Here is a 22,183-nt window from a genome sequence, read left to right as displayed (position 1 = left end):
TTTAAAACCATTACCCCTTGTCCTATCACAACAGGCCCTCCTGAACAGCCTCTCCCCATCTTTCTTGTAGGCCCCCTTGAGGTATTGGAAGACCGCTATAAGGTCACCCCGGAGCCTCCTCTTCTCCAGGCTGAACAGCCCCAACTCTTTCAGCCTGTCCTCATAGGAAAGGTGCTCCAGCCCTCTTATCATCTTCGTGGCCCTCCTCTGGACCCTCTCCAATTGGAGAGGGTCCAGAGGAGTTCCAACCCCCCTGCCATGGGCAGGGACACCTTCCACTACACCAGGGTGCCCAAAGCTATCAACGTACGTAAAAAAGCCCGTCTTGGTGTCTGACCCAGCACTGGCCAGTTTCAACCCGAATCGAGCCGTGGCATTTCGTGTCTTCTCCCCGCAACGGCCTGTGCCCTCCATCCCAGCACTCCGGCCGTGGGACTCGTTCCACTGAGTCTCCCTAATCCCAAGGCCAGCCCAGCTCTGGGAAGGGATCGAGACTTCCAGCCAAAGGCACTTGCTCACACAGCCCCTGAGAGCTGCCCGAAGCTTCCAGAACCCCCCGGAACCCCCCGGGGAGGCTGCTGGGGGAGGGGCGGAACACGGGAACAAACAACATTCCGTGTGTCCTGGGAGACCCCCAAGAGCCCTTGGCAGCCCAGCGCCAGAACAGACCATGGCAGCGCCAGAACAGACCATGGCACCGCCACGAGCGCAGCTCTCGGCGCGCGGCTCCCGGGCCCCTGCGGAGCCCCAGACGCCTCCGCTTGTTCTGCTCTGTGAAACTGCCAGCCCCCAAGGTAGTGACCCAGCCCGGCTCCGGCAGCACCCAGACGCTCTCGGGGGCAAGAGCGGAGCTGACCGGCAGCCATCCCTCCCGTCTCTTTCCAGGCTTGACCAGCGTCTGCCAAGTGCCCGGGCAGGAGCAGCCCGTCCCCGCAGCCGGGGCACCCGCAGTGGGGGTGGCTCCCCAGGCTCTCCAGGCACCGCCTGCAGGTACGGACCCCTGTCCATCTGCCACCCCGGCACCTTCGGTACCCTCAGCACCCGGGCACTCCCGGCATCCCCACCACCCCTGTCCCCCTGCCAGGTTTGGCACAGGGGGTCAGTGAGCCCGGACGAGCATCCCTACCCTCGCCTGGCTGACGTGTGCCCAGAAAACGCACTTTCTAGAGAATTGCCCAAATCCTTGGGGCCATCTCTGCCACATCCCAGCAGCGAGTCTCCTCCCTGACTCTCAGCCCTGTCCCGCCAGCTCAGCAGCTCCCCTGTGGGAGCACCCCAGCCACCAGCTCCCCATGTGCCCGGCGCAGAGCCAGCGGCCGTCGGCAATGGGGCCCGGCCGGGCGGGTGCCCATGGAGAGTCCCCCCAGCCCAGCACGGCTTCCCCTTGCTCCCACAGGGATGGTGAGGGCTCCATGTGGCTGCTGCTTCGACCCTCGCTTCTTCCAGTTCGTGTGGGTCGGCAACATCCTGACCGTCCAGGCCACCTCCACGCTGGGCAACGTCACCGCTCCTCCGCCGGCTGCTGCCCAGGGGGGCCCTGGGGGCTGTGGGACCATCCCAGCCCAGGCAGCCCCTGCCAAGCACCAGGGCCAACCTCAGCACCCCCCGCACTACAAACAAAGGGGTAGAGCGGTGGCCCCAGGCCCCTCGGTGTTGTCAACATCCATCCCCGACGACCAGCACACCAAGGGACGGGCAGCACCGCTCACCTACAGCACGTCCACCACCGTGGGGGCACCCCCAGGCAGCAGCATCCTCCCGGACAGTGACATCCCCCTCGGCCCCTCTGCTGCCCCTCACACCCAAGTCCTTGGGGACCCGGCTTGTGACATCGAAGTGACTGAGGAGATGCTCCAGGAAGAGGCCCTGAGGCTCTTTGGTTTCTCCCGGGATCTGGTGGAGATGAGCCCGGATGGTGCCAGCAGTGTCCCCACGCCTGGGGACGCTGGTGGCACCAGCAGCGCGGGCAGAGCAGTGTCCCCGGGCCCCTCGGTGTTGCCGACGTCCATGCCCAGCTACCAGCACACCGAGGGGCACTCAGCAGAAGTCACCACCGGCTCTGCCAGCCCTGTCGGGACACCCCCGGGCAGCCACACTGCCCTGGGCAGCGCTGTCCCCCCCAGCCCCTTTGCTGCGCCCCCCGCCCAAGCCCTGGAGGACCTGGCCTGTGACCCTGGACCACTCGAGGAAGATCTTCTCGAAGAGCTTTTAAGCCTCTTTGATGGGTCCCGCGAGGAGGTGGGGGTCAGCCCGAACGGTGCTGGCATCGCCCCCACGCCTGGGGACAGCGGTGGCACCGGCACAGCTGTCTCCCCATGGGACTCGGCCTCACTGGCGCTGCCGGACGAGCTGCTCCCCGCCGACTCCGCCGTCCCCGAGAGCACCGAGACCATCCTGAGCTTCGGCCAGCTCCTCCTCGACATGGAGGCCCAGGAGCCGTGGGGGCACATGGGCTGGGACCTGCCCCCGTCCCCGCCAGCCACGGCGCAGAAGAGCAGGAAGAGGCCGGGGGGGAGCACCTGGCCAGAGCCGCCCAGCAAGCGCCGGGCTCGGGGCAGCAGCACGGGGGCGGCCGGGGGGGGGTTAGACCCAGCGCTGGAGGGGGAGACGGGGCACGCAGGGCTGGGGGAGGAAGAGGGGGTGTTTGGGGAGGGGGTTGGCAGGGGTTTCTAGTAGCTTTTCTGTTGCTTGTTTTTCCATTAAAATCTGTTTCTGCAGAAGGGCTCGGTGCCTGTGTGTGGGGGGAGGGAGCGCAGGGGCACCGGGACACGGCACCCAAGAGGTGCCAAAGCCCCGCGGAACCCAGAGCAGAGCCAGGAGCCCCGAAGGGCTGAGGCAGCCTGGCTGTGCCTCACTGCACAAGGACTCCAAAGCCCCCAAAAACGGCCAGGGAGGAGCTGCAGCCCAGGCAGGGACCCTCCTCCCCTTCTGCGGCTGCCCCTCGGGCAGCGTTGCTCCCGCACGGGGTGGGGGCCAGCTGCCTTGGCACGCCAGTTGGCTTTGCAGCCTGAGCTGCCCCCCACGGACCAAATGCTGCCGGGGCAGCCTTTATGCTCCAGCCGGTCTCACCAGCACCAGCCCTCGCTCGCAGCATCAGCAGGACAGAGCCCGGGCAGCGCCAGCGTCAAGGTGCGGCAGCTGACGTGGAATTTCCTGGGGTTCCGTCTGGAGCCTTTGCCTCTCCCGCTGGCTCTGGGCACCACGAGGAGAGCCTGCCTCTGTCTGCTTTGCACCCTCCCCATCAGGGATTTATCCACAAGCACCTTTTCTGGTTCCTTTGTCCCAACTTAAATAGGCCCATTCCCAGAGGCAACGATTGGCTCAACCCCGAGGGGGATGGGAGTCCCATCTGGTGGCCAGAACCGGGTCTGACCCAGTTCCAAAACCAGGGAAGCCACAGGGAGCAAATCCCCTCTCCTGCCAACAGAACCCCCCCACATCCAACCATCCCAGATGCTCAATGACAACCTGGTCAAGGTGGTGTGTCCTACACGGCCTCAGTCAGCCTTGTGTCAGTGCAAACGGTGCTGCTGAAGCAAAGTGCAGATGGCCCCTCGGGTCACAGGAGCCATCCAGATTAACTATTGCTGCTGCCACATCATCAGCCCCTACCAGCCCTTGGATCTGCAGAGCTCAGGACTCAACGAAACGTTCATGGTGTTTAGGGCACTGGATGCAGAGAGCTGTCGCTCTGGGCAGAGCCATGGGACGCCGAACACCGTCTGCTTATTAACGGGGCAAAGGCATTAACGCGGCGGCTGAACGCACGGACTCCGTCGATGTGATCCCAGAGACGTTTATTACAATTTACAAGCAGCTTTTATCGATCATCACTCCAGCCACGATGTGCCCACGCGCCCCTTGCCCAGCTGTGATTGCTGACAGCCAGTGGTGCACGTGCCTGTTTTAGCTTTGCTATTGGCTGTGCCTAAAAAAGCATCACTAAGCTAAATATCAGGTTCTCACACAGCCTGCATCATCTTCCCATACTCCCTATGGCAGCTGCTCACACGCCCTGCGCTGGCTTCTCACACTCCTGCCCCAGGTTACGATGTAAGATGTGCCCAAAAGTTTGTATTCTATCACCATCCTCACGAGCTGCTGGGACCAGGTGGGGCAATGTTTCCCTTGCCTCCTCCTCCCAGGCTGTCTTCTGTTAATGGGCCATCGATGCCCTGCCCATGACTCGTGGATCACTCCCTCCAGGAGCCATCTCTGTTTGATGGGCAATCAGGGATCTGCGGCCCGACTCCCAGAACAACACCGGCCCCAGGGGAGATGCTCCAGCCGGGAGGGGAGGGGGCGCCTCGCGAAAGCGCCCACTCGCAGGAAAGCGGCGGGGGCGGCGGTCGGGGGGCTCTGGCCGGCACCGGGGGGACAGACGGGCGCTGCCCGCTGCTGGGTGACTGGTTGGCACAGAGCAGCCACTGGAGGGTCGCTGCGTGCCTTCCTCCCAGACCGGGGAGGCCCGGGCCGGCCGGCGCTGACCCCCCAGAGCAGCGGGTTTTTCCTTCCCCGCCGGGGTCCCGGGGGAAGGCCGGGCCCGTCTGCGGCACCGCCGGCCCTTCGGGGGGGCCCGCGCCCTTCGGCGGGATCGCGGCTTCCGCGGAGCCACGGCTGCCGTGCCAGGGGGGCTGCAGCCGCCCTTGGGTCGGGCTGTGCCAGCGCCCTGACCAGCAGGGGGGCACGGCGTCTTCTGACTCTGTCAGTGGGTGTTCTTTTTTCTTTTTCTTTTTTTGGTGTACTATTGCATTTGGGTGGTTGTTGTTGTTGTTGTTGTTGTTGTTTTCCCTTCTCTTTAATCTTCCCAGTAAAGAACTGTTATTCCTACTCCCATATCTTTGCCTGAGAGCCCCTTAATTTCAAAATTTTAGTAATTTGGAGGGAGGGGGGTTTACATTTTCCATTTCGAGGGAGGCTCCTTCCTCTGTTTTTTTTTTTCAAACCGAGACACCCAGGGAGGAAATGATGCAGCAGTGAGGCAGAAATGCACAAATAGAGCGCTCACCTTCAAGAAACTTCAACTTTTATTGGGAAACAATTTAAGATCCACACTGATGTTTCCCTTCCTATGTGGCCACAGGGAGCAAAGCCAAGTTTTAGGCTGCAGAACTGTAATGAGTAAAACATGCATGAACAAAGAGTTTGCCATTCAAAGGAATAAACCTTTTACTTCATCCAGAAGTGGGGAAAACCAGGAAAAAATGCCATGCTAATTTGAAATATTGTGTGAAGAGATGGGAGTCAGAAGGAGAGAGGGTAAATGAATTACAGATTTGGAGAAAGACTGAGAGCACAGATGTAAACAGCCATGGCAAGATCTGGAGGTTTGGACAGGTCCCCACTCAAAGTGCTTGCTTGGATCACTGAAAAAAGAAAGGGAAGAGCATTGGCACTAAGAATAAAGGGAGACAGTGTTTGGAAAGCGAAGCACTGAGAAAGATAAGGTTTGCCTTTGGAAGTAAGGAAGAAAAGGGGTATTGATGATTAGGATTGTTTATGTTGGGGTACTCTGGTTACAGTAAAATTTAGTAGTTCTTTTTGAAGCGCACAGAAAGCCCGAGAGGACTCGGGGGGGGGGTTGGAGTGCTCAGAAATAAACAGAGCTGTGGCCTGGATCATGTAGTGTTTGTAAACAGGCCCCCAGCGCGGCTCGTACGGGGAAGCTTGCGGGCAACGGGGACACGGTGCAGAGGAAACCGGAGAATCGCTGCGCAGTTCGGGCTCAGAAGGCCCTTGGGAGGCCCGTCCTGCTGCTCAAAGCTGGGTCAGCTCCGGGGTCACACGGGGCCCTCGGGGCGTTACCCAGCACGGTGCTGAGCCTCCGGGAGAGGTACCGCGTCGCCCTGCCGGTCCCTGACAGCGCCTCAAAGGGGAGCGGCTCTCCCTTCCCCCGGCTGGCACCTCCCGCGTTTTAACTTGCTGCTTCGCCCCCTCCTGACGCGCCGTGACGGGCCGGGCTCGGGCACCCCGGTGGCCGCCGCCTCCTCTACGAAGCCACGGGGCTCCGCCAGGCCGCACCGGGTGCCCTCTCCCGCGGCCCGCCCGCCTGGCCCAGCCCCCGCAGGGCCCGGCTGAGTTCCAGCGAGGCCCCGGGAGCCGCGGCGCGCTCAGGCCGGACCCACACGGCCCCGGGGCCGCCGCAGCGCGGCGAGGCGGGCGGCGCCGGTTGCTAAGCAACCGCGCGGCGCCGCGGAGCGCCGCCCCCTCCAGGGAAGCTTCGATTGGCTCGGCGCCGTCACGTGACAGCGGACGGTGGCCGCGCTGGGCCGGAGCGCGGCGCCTCCGGGGAGGGCCGGCCGCAGCGGCTTCTCGCTTCTCATTGGTCCGCCCGCATCACGTGGCGAGGGGCGCCGCCGAAGCCGCTGCGCGGCTATTGGCGACAGCGGCGGCAGGGGTGGGGGGCACGGGGCACGCGCGCGGATGTGGGCGCTGGCGCGGGCGCTGTCGCCGGTGCTCGGCCTCGCGCGGCGGCGGCGGCGCGCGGCGGCGCGGGCCATGGCCGAGGGCTGCGCGGCGGCGCGGCGGCCCAAGGACGTGCCCCGGCACGTGTGGGCGCGCGAGCGGCGGCGGAGCGCGGGCACGGGCCTGGCCGGGCCCAACACGGTCTACGTGCAGGTGGTGGCCGCCGGGAGCCGCGACGCGGGCGCCGCCATCTATGTCTTCTCCGAGTTCAACCGGTGAGTGCGGGGCCCGCGGGGGCGCCGCGCCCGAGCCGGGCCCCGGGGCGCGCCGTCCGGGCCCGCCCTGACCCCCCGTTCCCCTCAGGTACCTCTTCAACTGCGGCGAGGGCACGCAGCGCGCCATGCAGGAGCACAGGTAGGGGGGGCCGCCCCGGGTCCCTTCGGGGTCTTCCTGGTTCCCCGTGGGGCCGCCCCAGGTCCCTTCGGGGTCTTCCCGGTTCCCCGTGGGGCCGCCCCGGGTCCCCTCGGGGCCACGTCAGGCCCCGCTCACTCCCGCCCGCCCCCCATCTCGCCCCTCAGGCTGAAGATCTCCCACCTGGACAGCATCTTCCTCAGCCGGGTGGCCTGGGCCAACGTCGGCGGGCTGCCGGGTGAGTGGGGTGCCCCGGGGGTGGCCCGGTGCGGGTCTGGTGATGGGGGGCTCGGGGGGGCTCTGCGGTGGAAGAGGTGCTGCCTCCCCGGTGTGCGGGGCTTTGTCCTCCTGGAACCTGCTGGAGCAGAAGGCCTTGCCGGGGGTGTGTTGCCAGCGGGGAGCTGCTGGTGGGTCAGACTAATCCGAGCTCAAAGGGACCCCCCTCCCCCTCCTCAAAGTGGGGTGAGATTAGAACATACCACTTGGGATCTCTTCCGTTAAAATTCTGGAAACTTTCAAGAAAGGAGGAGATTAACAATCTGTTCAGGTAACTCGTTCCAAATCGTAGATTATTTTATTTTTCATGGTGGAGATGAGTGATTTGTTGAAACTGCCATAGAGCTGAGGCAAAATCCAGTTTGGATCCAAGTTCAGTGCTGGCCTTCATGGAAAGCACTCCTGGATCTTGCATGATTCCCCAGCCATTAGTGGGGCTGTGACAAAGCTGTTTCTCTGCTTTCTTTTAGGTATGATTCTCACATTGAAAGCTGTAGGGCTTCAAAGATGTGTTTTCCTGGGGCCACCAAAGCTGGTAAGTGGGGGAAGCTTGCAGAAAGGCTAGCGAACCTTCCAAGCGTTAAAACTTCCCTTGGAATTGGGGAAGCTCGGATCAAAGGGGTGACTCATCATACAGGTGGAAAATGCTGGTCTGAGTTAGTGCCAGCCCGAAGGTTCTGCCGGAAGGACTGGCTTTAGAAAGCAAATCTCTTCAGTTACACACAAGACAGCTTCAGACTTCTGCTCTTGTCAGCCAATATTCTGCTCAGTCATGCTGTGGGAAAAGGGCGGTCTTTGTTCTCCTGGCTGCTCCCTCCTCGTTTTCTTTTGATAGAAACTTGGTCCCTGATCCTTTTCTTAATGTGATCCTTGCCAGCCTAATGCCATGTCTAGGCTGAAAACTTCCAATCCTCAGCCTTGCTTTATTTCCTTGCAATATCTGCTGACTGATTGTGTTGATGGAAGGCATGGACAGAATGGTTCTTTATTTTACTTTCTCTTTCTAAATGAGTAGTGCCCGCTGGAGGTGGGACGTCTGCCCAGTGCTTTCTGACGAGCTGTGTTGTGCCCGGTTTTTGTCTGGCTGGGCACTGAGCCTTTGACTTCCCTGGAACTAACTCCTGAAGGCGGTGCCTGTGGTTGCACTGCTTGGGCCTGACCACTCATACACTCTCTCTTTTGCAGCAAAACTACCTGAAAGCGATCCGACTCTTCCCCGGACCCCTGAAAAGGATGGATTTAGGTAGGTGGGTCAGTGTGTGCAGCTGATAGGAACTTATAACTTCTTTTATGTTTCAGCTGTAGACAAAGTTGCGTGGAATAGTGACAACTTGAGAATAAATGCCTCTGGTTTAGAGCCCCTCAAAGAAAGCTTTAAGCATTTGTTTTGCTCTGATACAATGGTAAAAGCCGTCCCAAGAACTGCCTGGAAGAAATACAGTGTTTCCAGCTCTGTTTCTGGCACGCAGCTGCCAGTCTGTCTTGACCAGTAGATGCCACTCTGTTTCGAAGCACTGTGAGGGCAATTTGCTTCCAGAGGCTGCCAGTGAACTTGCTTTCTGTGATGTCATGGACTATTTTTTGGGAACAGTGGGCTTTCGAGAGCTTAATTACTCATTGATCGTTGCAGTCGGGCAGAGGAAGGCAAGGGGGACATTCAGCAAGTTTTGTTTCAGAAAGGAAAAAGACGTTTTACTGATTTTAACTTCCCGTCGAACATGAATCTCCCCTGGTGAACGTGTTAATGTCGGTGTCTGATCTCTTTTCAGCTGTGCAGTTGCACACAGAGCCCGAGTATAAGGACGAGACGATGACAGTTCACCAAGTACCTCTTACAGGTGAGCAGGCGGTCGGAAAGGAGAAGCACTTGTTCACTAATCGTGCTCCGGGTGGTTAAAGGAGCAGCTTCTGTTTGCAAGCCTGAGTAAGGAGAGGTTGTTAATTTGCATGTTTTTCTCAGGAGAAGAATCTCCTCAAAGAAACAAAACGTGCTGAGCCAAGGGCATTGGTTTGTTCCCTTAGGGGTGTGTGTATAAAATAATCCATCACTGGATTCATCTTTCTTGGCCAGCTGGGAACTGTGGTACTTAGAGTACGGGCATCGCTTTGACAGAGTCAGCAGTTTCGAGAGAATCTGAAGGGTTTGGATGAGTGATGGCTTCTGAAATTAGTGGCTAAAGTGTGCAGGTGCAAGTCAGACTTGGGGAAGAGCTCTGTGTGCTGGTGCAGTTTAAACATGACTCATGGAAGAGGGAATGCTACTCATGCTTTTCTTATCTGTACTTTTTGACTGAGTTATCTTTGTCTGATTTTATTGGATTTGGGACAGGAAAACCACTGCCTGTTGGAAGTCCATTGCCTCATAGTCCTGGAGCATCAAGCCAAGGTGGAAGTAGCCCTAAAGGGGACACAGGGCCTGGATCTCCAGGAGCTGCACAGCAAAGCCTGGAGGAGGGAGAGAAAAAAGGAAGCCCAAAGAAAACAGGTGAAAGAAATGGAATTTTGACTTTAATGAAATAAAGCTGAATTAAGGACATGCATTTGTCCTGTGAGCTGTTTGCTCTCTGGAAGTGAGGGTAGTAGAGAAGCTCAGCTGAGAGATTCCACGGAGCAGAATGAGTTCTGGTACTGTAAAAGTTGGTACAGAACTAATAAGGCCTACAAATTGGATGTTATTCCTATCCAGGATGTGGATAGTCCCCATAGCAGTTTGCTCCTGGCTGGAGTGGGTGCTCCAGCCTTTGTAATTTAATTAAGATTGAATGTTGAGGTTGATTATTTTTCAGTCTGGAACTTTATTTTGGTTTCTTGGCGCTGAAATTGTGGGCTGTCTGGCCTCATGTGCTTGTAACACTTTGTGACTGGGCTCTGAGTCGGCTGGACGACGTTGTTCCTGTTAATGCTTTCTCAAACATTGGCACGTTTTGGCTTCAAGAAAAGTGATAGTGGTGAGTCTGAGTGGCTTTGCTTTGCTTGACAGGTGACGAGCAGAAGTGTGCCAGCCGGCATCCTGATCTGGTGATGGCTTTCCTTTGTAAGGTAAGCTTGAACACAGATCTCTAAATCAATGTGGGATGGAATAAATATTTCAGTTGGAAGGGTCCTGCAGCGATCATCGAGTCCAACTGCCTGACCACAAGTTGAAGCATGTTACTAAGGGCATTGTCCAAACACCTCTGAAGTGCCGATGGGCTTGGGGCATCGACCACCTCTCTAGTAAGCCTGTTCCAGTGTTTGACCACCCTCTGTGTAAAGAAATGCTTCCTAACGGCATTAGGACTTTTCATCTTGCTGAATAGGTTTAAGTGGAAATAGCATTGCCCTGGTGAGGCTGCATCTGGAATATTGTGTCCAGTTCTGGGCCCCTCAGTTCAAGAAGGACAAGGAACTGCTGGAGAGAGTCCAGCGCAGGGCCACAAAGATGATGAAGGGAGTGGAGCATCTCCCTTGTGAGGAAAGGCTGAGGGAGCTGGGTCTCTTTAGCTTGGAGAAGAGGAGACTGAGGGGGGACCTCATTAATGTTTACAAATATGTGAAGGGTGACTGTCATGAGGATGGAGCCAGGCTCTTCTCAGTGGCACCCAATGATGGGACAAGGGGAAATGGATATAAGCTGGAACATAGGAGGTTCCGCTTCAACATGAGGAAGAACTTCTTCCCAGTAAGGGTAACAGAACACTGGAACAGGCTGCCCAGAGAGGTTGTGGAGTCTCCTTCTCTGGAGATGTTCCAGACCTGCCTGGACGTGTTCTGTGTGATCTGATCTAGGTGGTCCTGCTCCGGCAGGGGGATTGGACTAGATGATCCCTTGAGGTCCCTTCCAATCCCTGACATTCTGTGATTTTTCAAGCAGCACTTTGAAATTATTTTGTGATTCTATTCTCCAAATGTCAGAGTAATTGTAATATGAGTAGGAACATGTAAAAACTGGAGACCTTTTTTTTGGAAGTGTTCTTGGTAGAGCAGCCAATTAAGAGTGTGCAGGTTTCATTCTTGATTAATGCAGTAGGGAAGTTTGTCCTGCTTACCTGGCTAAAGAAGGGAGCAAGAAACAGCAGTGTCATCTTGGAAACCAGAAAGTCTGGTAAAAGCTTTTTGGGGGTAAATTAGACTAGTGGCTGTAGAACTGAAAAGAAAAAAAAAATCCCTTGGCCTAAGGGGAAACACTTAAACTGGAAGTACGTGGATCGTGTTTCCTGGCCCTTTTTTTTTGGCTGATAATTGTGTTTTATTTAACTCTTTTCAGATTCACCCAAAGAAGGGAAAATTCTTAGCAGCTAAAGCACAGGAGATGGGCCTGCCAGTGTGAGTACAAGATTCCAGCCTGGGGGATGGGGCAACGCCGGGCATGTTGATGTTGGCAAGCTAAACATGGTCTTGTTTTCAGGGGAACTCCAGCCATTCTTCCCATAATTACAGCTCTCAAAAACGGTGAGAGCGTCACCTTTGAAGGCAGAGAGGTAAGATGTAGCTGTGCTTTCTGCTGTGGCTTGGTCATCCTCCCTTCTTCACGGGGCTCTTGGGGTGACAGTCTTTTTGTGCAGAATATTTTGCCCACCAGTAGGCATTGGGATATCGTTTCGGGTTTTTTTAACACACTTCCTTGAGGCAAGGGTGGATGATGGTTGTCTGCCTGATCCCTCATCCCTGCTGAGAGGTTGGCATGGGTTTTGTTCTTTTTGAGCTTTGGTTGGTGACTGGTTCCAGCCCCAAGTTATTGCTGAAAGTGTCTCCTGTGGGGAGGTGTGTCTGAGGCTGTTGCAGGGCTGTGATTAGGGCAGTACACTCTGAAATCAGCTGATTTGTGAGTATGGCTGTATGTCTGTAATTTGTCAGAGCTTCATCTCCCCTTTCCAAGGCTGACTCAGGTCTAGGAGTGAACGAGGGGAGTTCATCCCTGCATGTTTTAAATCTGGGGTTTGAATGTCTGTGTGGCTGTCGCTCCCTCCTTACTCTGCTTGCGCCCGTTAGACCAAAAGAACTTCAGTGGTCTCTGTGTGCAGAGTCTTAATCTCTCAGACTCTAGTCTGAAGTGAGAGGCAGAGCCAGCTCTGGCCTTGTCCCAGGTGATCTGGAAGTGAAGCTCTTACCCTGGGGGATAGGATTGATGTATTTGTGTGCCATAAGAATCACAAAGTCTTTTTTTAAGCATGCTTTTGCTACCATCCGAATCTGTTGTGGAAACCTAGGAGCTGCTAAAATTCCCTTCCTTACATTAGCTTGTGGTTTGCTCTAAGTCTAGGGTTGGGATTTGTTGCTGCGGAGCAGAACGTGAACTTGTGTAATGAGAGCAGACAGGGAGCAAGAACTGCACTGGCTGGTTCGCTGAGCGTTGGGAAAACCTGCTTGGAGGTGCCTGCTGGGGGCTGGCGGACAGAACAGCTGCCAGAAGAGTCGGACATGATGGTGCAAGAAGGGCTGTGTGTATGGCTTGACTGTGGTGTGGTCTTTGTGTATCTGCCTGCAGCTCTTTCCCGAAGAACTGTGCACTCCCACTGATCCTGGCCCAGTGTTCATTGTGCTGGAGTGTCCTCACGAGGGCTTTGTGGATGCCGTCTGTGAAAACGAGACCTTCCGAAGGTAATGGGTCTGGGTGAGCTGGAGTGCTTGTGGGCACACAGCGGTGCAGAGCTTGGCAAAAGAAGTTACTGTTCTATGCTAGATGTGCCTGTTGCTGTGGCTGATGTCTGAGCTCTTTAGGACTGTTAAGGAGCTAGAGATGCGAGAAAACACTGGTGGTGCATTTTGAGCCTTCTCTGGAAGGCAGGCCTGTGCAGGACCCGTGGAGTTCTCGAGCTGTGACAAGCCCATCTTCCCTCAGGGGCCTCCAGAGAAGGAAACACAAGCTGGTGTCTTGCTGGGCAGCAATGTAGAGACTGCTGCTTCCCAGCCTTGGGAAGCCTGGACTGCGTGTCATGTTTCCGTAGGCTTGTGCAGAAGCATGTTAGGCTTCTGAAAGGCTCTGCAGGTGTTACTGCTCTTGGAGGAGAGGAACTTCCCTGAGTGGAAGATTGGAGGTGTCAACAAATGGTGGGCCTGAGTGTCACGGAGCCTTGCGCCCACCGCAGTGTGAAGCCTCGAGCTCCTGGTCTGTGCTCTTCAGGTCTGTGTTCTGTCTGCTTCAGGAGAGGACCTCTCTGGTAGCACTAGACAGGAGTGGGGAGGGGATGCCAAGGTGATGGAGGATGAAAGCTCGGGTATTCTTTCTGTATTTGAATGTGCCCCAGGTACCAGGAAGGACTTGCTGAGAACCAGGTGGCCCTGGTTATTCACATGACTCCAGAGTCAGTGCTGCGAGACAGCCGCTACCAGCAATGGCTGGAAAGGTATGGTGTCTTCTGCTTGCTTGGTTTCTTGCCATTGTTGGGCAGCAGCATGTTCTTATGGTGCAAATACGTTTCCCGGAGTGGAAATGGCTGTTGGGTGCCAGCAGAGCTCTGCTAACTCAGATGAGATTTTAGCTGATGACTCAGGTGTGCACAGATGCCCAGCTCTAATGTGGAGCTGAAGCTGTTGTGCGTTTTATTGTCCCCTTACAGATTTGGACCTGGAACTCAGCACTTGGTGCTCAATGAGAACTCCTCCGCGGTGCACAACCCACGTAGCTACAAGATCCAAACTCAGCTGAACCTCATCCATCCAGAGATCTTCCCTTTGCTCACCACCTACCAGAGCAAGGTAGGCCAGGCCCAGCTTGCCTGTGTGCCTCATGCCCCTGAGCAAAGAATGCATTTACTGTCGCTCTTCTCCCTGTAGGAAGAGGAGGCTGTGTGTAGCGTGCCCATTGTACGAGGAGAGTGCCTCCTGAAGTACCACTTCAGACCCCAGCAGGAGTGGCAGAGGTCGGTGGGAACCTTTGACTTAGCAGTTTTTGGGTGTTGGCTTGAAGCAGCTGTTCGGTGTGAGTCCGTGCTGAGGGAGCACGGTGTGTAGGCACCTTGTGCAGATGCTCACTGGTGGGCATGCTGGGGTAGCTGCCAAGCTGTCAGCTGTGTCTTCAGGAGTGTGTCCCTGTCCCTGAAAGTCTCAGACAAGGTGTAGGAGACGGACGAGTGAACCACTGAAAACACCACTTGGCCAGTGGTCACAACTACTGTTTCTGTCCTTTGGTCTCGTAGCCTCATGTGCTCCTCTGTCTTTTGCTTTGGCCTCGTATGCTGTGCACCCAGCCGTGGCTGCGGCAGAGCAGATGGTGGCAGGGAGAGACTTTTCCAGGAGTGCCGTAGAAGTCTTACCAGGCTTTCTGGGTCTTCAGATGGTGTCAGAGCTGAAAGCCCCAGCTGGTTAAACAGCTGCAGACTTCTCCACTGGTGCTTGCTTTGTGGGCAAGTAGGTGAAGTTGCTCAATGAGGATCTTAAGGGCAGGGGACATGATGCAAGGGGATACCAGCTGCCATGGCTCAGATTTCTGGCTCAGTTGGGCAGAATAGGAGGACCCAGATGCCAAGAAGAGTTCACATTTCTCTTTTTAAGGTGTCTGAAGGCACATGCTCTGATGCAGGACCAGGACACGGGAGTGTTAGACTTTTGAGTGGTGCCTGGAGCCCCTTTGGGTGGCTGTTCCTCTTGCAGGAGTCTCCGTGCTGCCTTGCAGTGCCCTCTGGTGTCCGGCAACTCTCTGGGTCTGGGCAGCGCAGGGGAGCACAGAGCTTTTCAAGGAGCTTCTCCAGTTTGGTGGAATGATTATTCTTTGGTGTGGCTCAGGCCAGTCAGGCCTTTTTGGCGCATACCACGCTCGAGGATGTACCTTCCCCCAGCCCTCAAAATGGATCTTTGGAGAGAACATTTCACCCTTTGTTGTAAGGGTGTTTTGGCATAGTAATTTGGGACTTTCCTCTGGAAAGTGCTGTCTTTTCTGTTCCTACCCTGCCCCGTCCTGATATGTGACCTGTTCTTTTAGAGATGCTGTGACTGTCTGTGATCATGATGCATTTGTAAGTGAAGCCTTGGATCTCCCTGACTTCCAGACTCGTGTGAAGGAGTGCAAAGAGAGCCTGTCTGCTCTACCGGGTAAGGATCAACAACTTGTCTTGGATCAGTGTGATGGGAAGTAGGAGGTCTCGGTGAGCCACTGATTCAGAGCGCAGACGAGTTGTGAACATGCAGTTTTCCTGCTGCCTCAGAGGTGTTCTGAATTCCTGCTGGAGCTGTGCTGGCTTACTGCAAACTGAGTCAGCTTGTTTCAGGTGGGTTAACGCAGTCTTGTGCTTCTGGTTTTCTAAAGCTTCTGGGTTTGAGGATTGGGTGCTGTTGGGGGCAATTGGAGACAAAGCACCTGTGTGTTGTTTCTCTGAATTGGCCAGAGCTCTGCTGGTGTTGAATGCTGTCATAGCAGCCACAGCACGAGTTGCTATGTCTGGGAGAAGTCTTGCTCTAGAACCAGCTCCCTGTGGGGCACTCTCCTCTGGCTTTCAGTTGTCCTCTTGGCAGTGAGGCTGTCCTGGTACTACACAGCACCTCTTGCTCACTGTTTGGGACCTGCTTCTGGGGAGAGTCAGGGCACTGTTCAACAGGAGTCAGGTCCCTCCTGAACTGCCATGCTGTCACGGGCAATGAGCAGAGTCCTTGTTTGCCTGCCTTTGGACATGCAGTTAAGCATTGTGCTGTTTTCTTGGTGGTGCTTGTTCTGTATTCCCTTGTAAACCTTGCTGCTGCAGGAAAGCCAGAGGCTGAGGGAGGCAAAAATGACTGTGGTGGACGTGTAGACTCTAGAGTTACCAGGCCGTTAAACTGAATGGTCTCTGACTGGGCAGTATGTGGATAACGTTTACTTGCAAATCTTTGTTGTTTGCTTTCTCCAGGAAATGTGGGTAATTATCCTGAAATTGTGTTCTTGGGAACAGGATCTGCAATTCCAATGAAAATCCGAAATGTCAGTTCCACACTGGTAAACACCAGGTAACTCCCAATGCCATGCACTCTGCCTGGAGAGGCTCAGTGTCTCAGAGTATGCTGCCCAAGGGCTGTTTTGACCCGTGTGTCGATGCCACGGGGAGAGTGCCCCTCCTGTGGAGTCTGTAGGACTTCAGTTTCAGGCACCTGTCTCTCTGTGGGTGGGGAAGACTTGAGAGCCACCTGTAAAGCCAGACATTCAATGTCTTCATTCATTTTACCATCTGCCCAGGGGTGTGTTCAGCATCATCACAGGACCAGAATGAGCTGTGCAGACACAAGCCTTGGCTAGCAGGACTGGAGTAGCATTTAGATGTGTAGAGCACTGGGAGCTCTCTGCCATCCAACCCAAAAGATCCCCCTCCCTGAATGGGCCCTGGTCAGAGCTCATACAGTGGCTGCTAAATGTCTTTGTCTCTTGTCTTGCCAGCTCTACCCGATCCCTGCTCTTGGACTGTGGGGAAGGAACGTTTGGACAGCTCTGTCGCCACTATGGAGAGCAAGTTGACCAAGTGCTGTGTAACATAGCAGCTGTGTTTGTGTCTCACATGCACACTGATCATCATTCGGTAGGTTGAGTGTGTTGGGAGGAGGAGGGGTTCTGTGCAGGCGTGCTCTGGTGTTTGGGATTCAGATGCAGCTGCACATGATGAATGTGGGCTGCACTTCCCCTCCGCATTCCCCAGGCACTGTCTGTGTTTTTAATCCCCTCTCCCTTCCTGTTAGGGGTCTCTGTAGACTTGCTGGGATCATCCAGAGTTGTAATTTTTTAGCAATGTCCAACCCAGCTTCCTTCAGTGCAATAAATAGTCACAGCAAGACCAGTTGGTCTATTCTAGATTGGGCCTGATCAGGACAGGCTCTTTGCTGGTCTGCTGTCTTGTGTCTGGAAACCACACTGGGTCTGAGATGTTGGGTAGAGACTTCTTGCACTGAGAAGGGCTTGAGGGGCTTGTGTTGTGGGCTGCTGGCCACCAGCTTGGGGGCATAAGCAGTGACAGTGTTGCAGCAGCTCAGCAAGATGCAGTTATTAGAAAAGCAGTAATGTGTTTCTGACTATAGGTGTTCCAAAAACTGCAGCTTGCTGAGCTGTGGTAGTACGGTTGCTGCTTATGCCCCAGATGTCTCTGACTACAGCTGGCTGTCTTGTTTTTTCCCTTTGCAGGGGCTGTTGAACATCCTGATGGAGAGGCGGAGAGCTTTTGTAAGTAGTACTGTTGTTTCGCTGCTCCTGAACTTGCCTTGGAGTGAGGGGAGGGGAACTTCTGAGTAGTGGAAAAGCACTGTTATTTCCCTAGGTATTTCTTTTCCCTGAATTGGTGTATACCTAGTACTGATTTATCTTTTTTTTCCCCCTGCCTTTGGTTTTCCAGGCAGCCCTTGGTCAGGCTTTCAGCCCTCTGTTTCTGGTAGCACCTGAACAGATCATGCCTTGGCTACACGAGTACCACAACCACTGTGAAGAGATTCTTGGAGACATCAAGTGAGTGTTCTGTGTGGTATGTGGAGAAACATCCTTCCTGGATCCTTATTCAAGGCAAACTACTGTCATCCATTCCCCTCATCCCTTTGTTGAAGGTGACACTAACTCCTTCCCGTTTGTAGAATTAGGTTGTGCAGTTTGCAAAGGGGAGGATAGGGTTTGTTACTCAGTTGTGCCTCTTAATAGAGGCTTACATGCAGGCTTTCCTTTTCGTTAGGAAAGGGGAGTTGGGCAAGTGGAAAATGATTCCTGGAAGAGAGAGTATTTGACAGTGGGGAAGAAGTGGTTGGATGAGTTACTGGAGCACTGGATACTGAAAGCAAGGAGAAAAACAGATGGATGCACAAAAATGTCTTGCTTGTAAGGCACTGAACTGAAAGGGGAAATAGGAGAAATAGGCTGCTTAAAGATGAGATCAGGTTTTACTTTGTACCTGTCCTTAGTTCTCTCTTCTCCCCTTCCTCACAGAATGATTACTTCCCAGTCCCTTGTGAAAGGCTGTGAGAACATCAGACCTAAAGCCAAACGGTTTGTCAGTTCTCTCTTGGAGAGCTACGACTTGGCTGAGGTAAGCTCACGAGCTGGCACGGTCAGTTGCTGTGAGGGGCAAGAGGGGACCTGAGGTCTAACACTTCTATCCTTCTTCAGTTTCAGACTTGTGAAGTCCAGCACTGTAAAAATGCTTTTGCATGTTCAGTGATCCACAAATCTGGCTGGAAAGTAGTCTATTCTGGTGACACAATGCCCTGCATGGCCTTAGTACAAATGGGTAGGTGACAAAAACCCTCTGCTTGAAGAATCCCTTGGAGAAAGGTCTCAAACTGTTAGTATCCAAAGCAGGCAGCCCAGACCCTGGGTGCTATGCCTGTGACACCATGAGGGTCTGAGGGGGGGAAGTGAGAGTTCGTGTAAGCAGTTGGACCAGTCTGTATCCAACTAAAGGTCGGCTATATGATTATTTGCACAGGGAAGAATGCCACCCTGCTGATCCATGAAGCAACGCTGGAAGATGGCATGGAGAAAGAAGCAATAGAGAAGACACACAGGTGGGGTGTGTTCTGCCTGTTGCTATAAGGGAGGTGAAGATGTGGAGCTGGGCTTTGTCCCTGGAGCTGGTGGTGAAGGACCCAAGTCATGTAGATGTTTCTGGTGTGTGTAGAACTCTTCAGCGCTAAAAATGGTGTGTTGCTCATGGCACCAGCTCTGTACCTCGCAGCTCCTCTGAACATCCCTGAAGAGAGACGTGGACAGCTTTTTAAGTGGACAGTAGTAACTCTAAGAATAAACTAGCCCAAAGGAAAGCTGCTCTGCTTGGTTACGTTTCAGGACTAAGCTCAGGAGGTAGAAGAGTCATTACAGCCCCTGTGCCAGTTGCACAATTCAAACTGAGCGCAGCAGCCAGTGATACCGAGTGCTGCGCCCAGCAAAAGTGAGGAGACCTGAGAGCAGCTTCTTGGAATTACATGTGAGTTCCAGTGCAAGAGAGCTGGACTTCCTGGCGTCCCTGGGACAAGTATTGGAATAAGCCCCTGCCCCCAGTTTGTGGAGCTCTTAACTATAGAGCTCCAAGTACTCCCAGCTGCTTTCCTGCACTCGGAGTCGTTGGGAAGTTGAGAGACTTGCCACCAGTGCAGGTTGCCAGAGGAAGAGGTGCCTGGGTGTGCCTGCAAAGAGCAGGGACACCTTGTGACCAGCAAGTGTGAGACAGTACCTAGTGTTGGCTGTTGGTGTGGTGGGACCTTAGGGGCACAGCAGCCTGCCCTGCCCCGTCGGCGTGGCAGCGCTGGCCAGCCTGTGTGTGACCAAGGTACGTGGTGCCGTGTTTCTGCTCCTTTTGCAGCACAACCTCCCAGGCCATTCAGACTGGGATGAAGATGAATGCAGAGTTCATCATGCTCAATCACTTCAGTCAGAGGTATGCCAAGATCCCGCTCTTCAGTGAAGACTTCAGCGAGAAGGTTGGAATTGCATTTGATCATATGAGGGTAAGTCGGGAGCTGTCATCTAGGCTGTGGGAACAGTTTCAGTGTTACTCTGGGATGGCTGCTCATGAATTAAATTGTCCACTCGTGATGTATTGATACACTATCTCCTTCTGAAGAGTAATCTTCCCAGAAACATCTCCTTTTACTCCTGGCAGCAGACATCACTAACGTGGGGAGAATGTGTGGCACAGAGTGAGACAGATGCTGATGGCTCTTGAGAACAGAAGTCCACTCTTAACAAACTGTGTACGTGCTTGGTACTGGTATTCTGTGCACGCTACTCCCAACTGAGGACCTAATTTTGCTTCCATTCCCACTCCCTTCTCAATTGGTGTGCTGCACAAGACATCCAGGAGCCAAAAGCTGCTGCCAAGGGATGGAACGCAGTCATAGCAGTGAGAATAGCTGATTCATCAGTCAGAACTTGCACAGTGTCCACATGGTTTTTTGTAAATGTACAGAAAATGTAAATAACTTGGCATATGGGATCTGTGGGGTTGAAAAAGATGACCTGCTGTGTCAATGCAGCTGAAAATGGTCAGCGAGGTCAGGGCTCCTCTGTGCTGGGTGCTGCACAGAGGAAGCCGCGGTGCCCTGCCATCTGAATGGGCAAAAGACGGGGAGAGGAAGGAAAACAAAAAGCAATTCTAATGCAGGTGTTCCTGTGTCTGTTTCAGGTACGTTTTGGTGACTTTCTGACCATCCCAAAGCTGATCCCACCTCTAAAGGCTTTGTTTGCGGATGACATAGTAGAAATGGAGGAGCGGAAGGAAAAACGGGAGATGCGGCTCCTGAAGGAGACTGCTTTAGTCTTGGACAAACTGGCTGGTGGGGAGAACAAGGAAGCCCCAAGCCAGAAACGGAAACAAGCCAAGAACCATCAGGAGCTGTCAAACAAGAAGCTTAAAACTGTGAACTGAGAGAAAGGAGGCTGAGGACGCTCGGTTCTGCGGGAGGTGCCTTGCTCTCCGCGGGCCTCGGGAGCGCACAGCGCAGGGGGCTGCCCGCGGGCACCGTGCAAGAGGGGGCTGGCCTCAGCGTCTGGGTGTGCTTGGTCATCCCTGGATCTCCGTGGGCTGAAGCTGCCAAGCGTGCCGTCAGCAGCACGAGTCCTCGTGGCGACAGTATCTGCCCATACAGTTCCTGTCCTGGGTCTTTCCAGTCCATGTGTCATTTTTCTCGTAGCCAAAAGCTCTCTGAACTCTTTTAACGCTTGGTTTGTGCTAGCTCTCCACAGTGCAACGGCAGCAGCTGTGACCCTTGCAAGGGATCAGGTTTGGGAAGCCCTGGAGGGGCCATGGATTTGCCAGAAGAAGGCGGGCAGGTCTCTGGGTTTGGAGGAATGTGACTGGGTAACAGATCCTAGATCAGAGGAGGAAATTTCACAATAAAATAGGACCCAATTCATTTTTAGGTTAATATAGGAATGCGAATGCTGCCGTGTTCCCCTTTTATTTTGATTTTCTCAGCTGCTATTTTTTTCGTAAGGTCAGTTTTCCAAAACTTTTATTTAGAACCTGAGTAAACAACATCTTCCCGGAGGCTGTGTTTTGTCTAGATTGCTAATGAGGACTTAATGAGGGAAAACAAATACCTGAATTTCCACAGAGAACGACCTCAGTTGGCTGTTTCTGCATCTCAGCACTGGTGTGAAGACCAAGATCTCACCCTGATGCTGGAGCTTCGTGCCTGTTCTGGTTGTGTTTCACGCCAGCAAAATCATGTCTGCATCTGCTCCCCCACAGCCAGGAGCTTCACTTCAGTCAGTACAAGCTGGGAGCAACTGGGGGTGGCTTTTGAATGGCTCCTGAACTGGCAACTGAGAGTTTCCTCGAGCAGGTCCCCATCCTGGATGCAGGGGACAGGAAAGCTGGCCAAGCAGGCTGACGTGAGGCAGGTCTGTGGTTAAGAGGAGTTTTCGAGGCTTTGAGGTCAGCTTTGCTGCTTCCCTTGGCAGTGCAGTAACTGCACGTGTTGGTAAGGAGGAGGGGGAGCTTTGGCCTGTTGGAATTCGGGAGCTCGTTTTCAGGGGCAACTCAAAGGTGCTGGTTCCCCAGGTGCTGCTCAGCACATGATACCGGTGCGGATTGGAGATTTAAGACTGTTTTGAGGTGGTGGGAAATGAAGACACAAGCTGGCAGCAAGGCATCTTTTGTCAGTTAGCTGTGCTTTGATGTTACGTCTGTCTAAGGAGGAAACGGGGCAACTGGCACAGCCGGGTCCTACAGAGAAGGTTCGTTCGGCTTTTTGGGATAGCAGAGGGCTGGGGAAAGGCCGAGCAAGTACTTGTTGTTGTGCAGGTGTGAACAGGGCCGCGTTGGGGTGCCCAGGGGGTGGGCATGGTTACTGCTGCGCTAAGCCAGGCAGCCCCGGGACTGCTCGGCATCCCTGTGCTTTTTGTGGAGCCAAAGCAGGATCCGTTATTTAGGGAATAACGAGCCGCTTCTCCCAAAGGTACCACTAAAACATCAACACAACAGTGCCAGCAGACTGGGGCATGCCAGCTGCAGCTCCAGGTGGGTGATGTGGGTACGGTGGAGCGGAGCAACGCGATAGGGGTGGTGAAAGGGACCTGCCTGTGCCCAGCGTGGGAAGACGACCCGGGCCTGTGCCCGGCTGAGTGAGCCGCGGGGGGGGGGAATCGCTTCTGGGCATCCTGAGCTGTGCCGGTGCAAGGAAAAACCGGGCTGCGGGGGGGCGGGGAGCCGCCGTGAAATCCCCGTCCGGGGAC

General features: G+C 54.7%; 1 protein-coding gene across 1 annotated transcript; it reads left to right on the top strand.

The window, feature by feature from the left end:
• Nucleotides 1-6,423: 6,423 nt before the first annotated feature.
• On the top strand, nucleotides 6,424-20,850 carry ELAC2 (elaC ribonuclease Z 2). The gene is made up of 24 exons (XM_086623860.1): nucleotides 6,424-6,680; nucleotides 6,769-6,819; nucleotides 6,984-7,054; nucleotides 7,563-7,627; nucleotides 8,278-8,335; nucleotides 8,862-8,930; nucleotides 9,422-9,577; nucleotides 10,073-10,131; nucleotides 11,339-11,397; nucleotides 11,480-11,552; nucleotides 12,560-12,672; nucleotides 13,320-13,418; nucleotides 13,632-13,770; nucleotides 13,849-13,934; nucleotides 14,993-15,102; nucleotides 15,894-15,990; nucleotides 16,415-16,553; nucleotides 17,150-17,188; nucleotides 17,358-17,467; nucleotides 17,936-18,035; nucleotides 18,116-18,236; nucleotides 18,435-18,513; nucleotides 19,308-19,452; nucleotides 20,130-20,850. Exons 1-24 carry the CDS (start codon nucleotides 6,424-6,426, stop codon nucleotides 20,370-20,372), a joined length of 2,538 nt encoding a protein of 845 aa, XP_086479986.1. The 3' UTR covers nucleotides 20,373-20,850.
• The last annotated feature ends 1,333 nt before the right edge of the window (nucleotides 20,851-22,183 follow it).

Source organism: Tauraco erythrolophus, chromosome 20 (genome assembly GCF_009769465.1).
Source record: "Tauraco erythrolophus isolate bTauEry1 chromosome 20, bTauEry1.pri, whole genome shotgun sequence".
Taxonomy (NCBI): Eukaryota; Metazoa; Chordata; class Aves; order Musophagiformes; family Musophagidae; genus Tauraco; species Tauraco erythrolophus.
The sequence above is the reverse complement of the archived record's forward strand: the minus strand, read 5'-3'. Positions and strand labels throughout refer to the sequence as shown.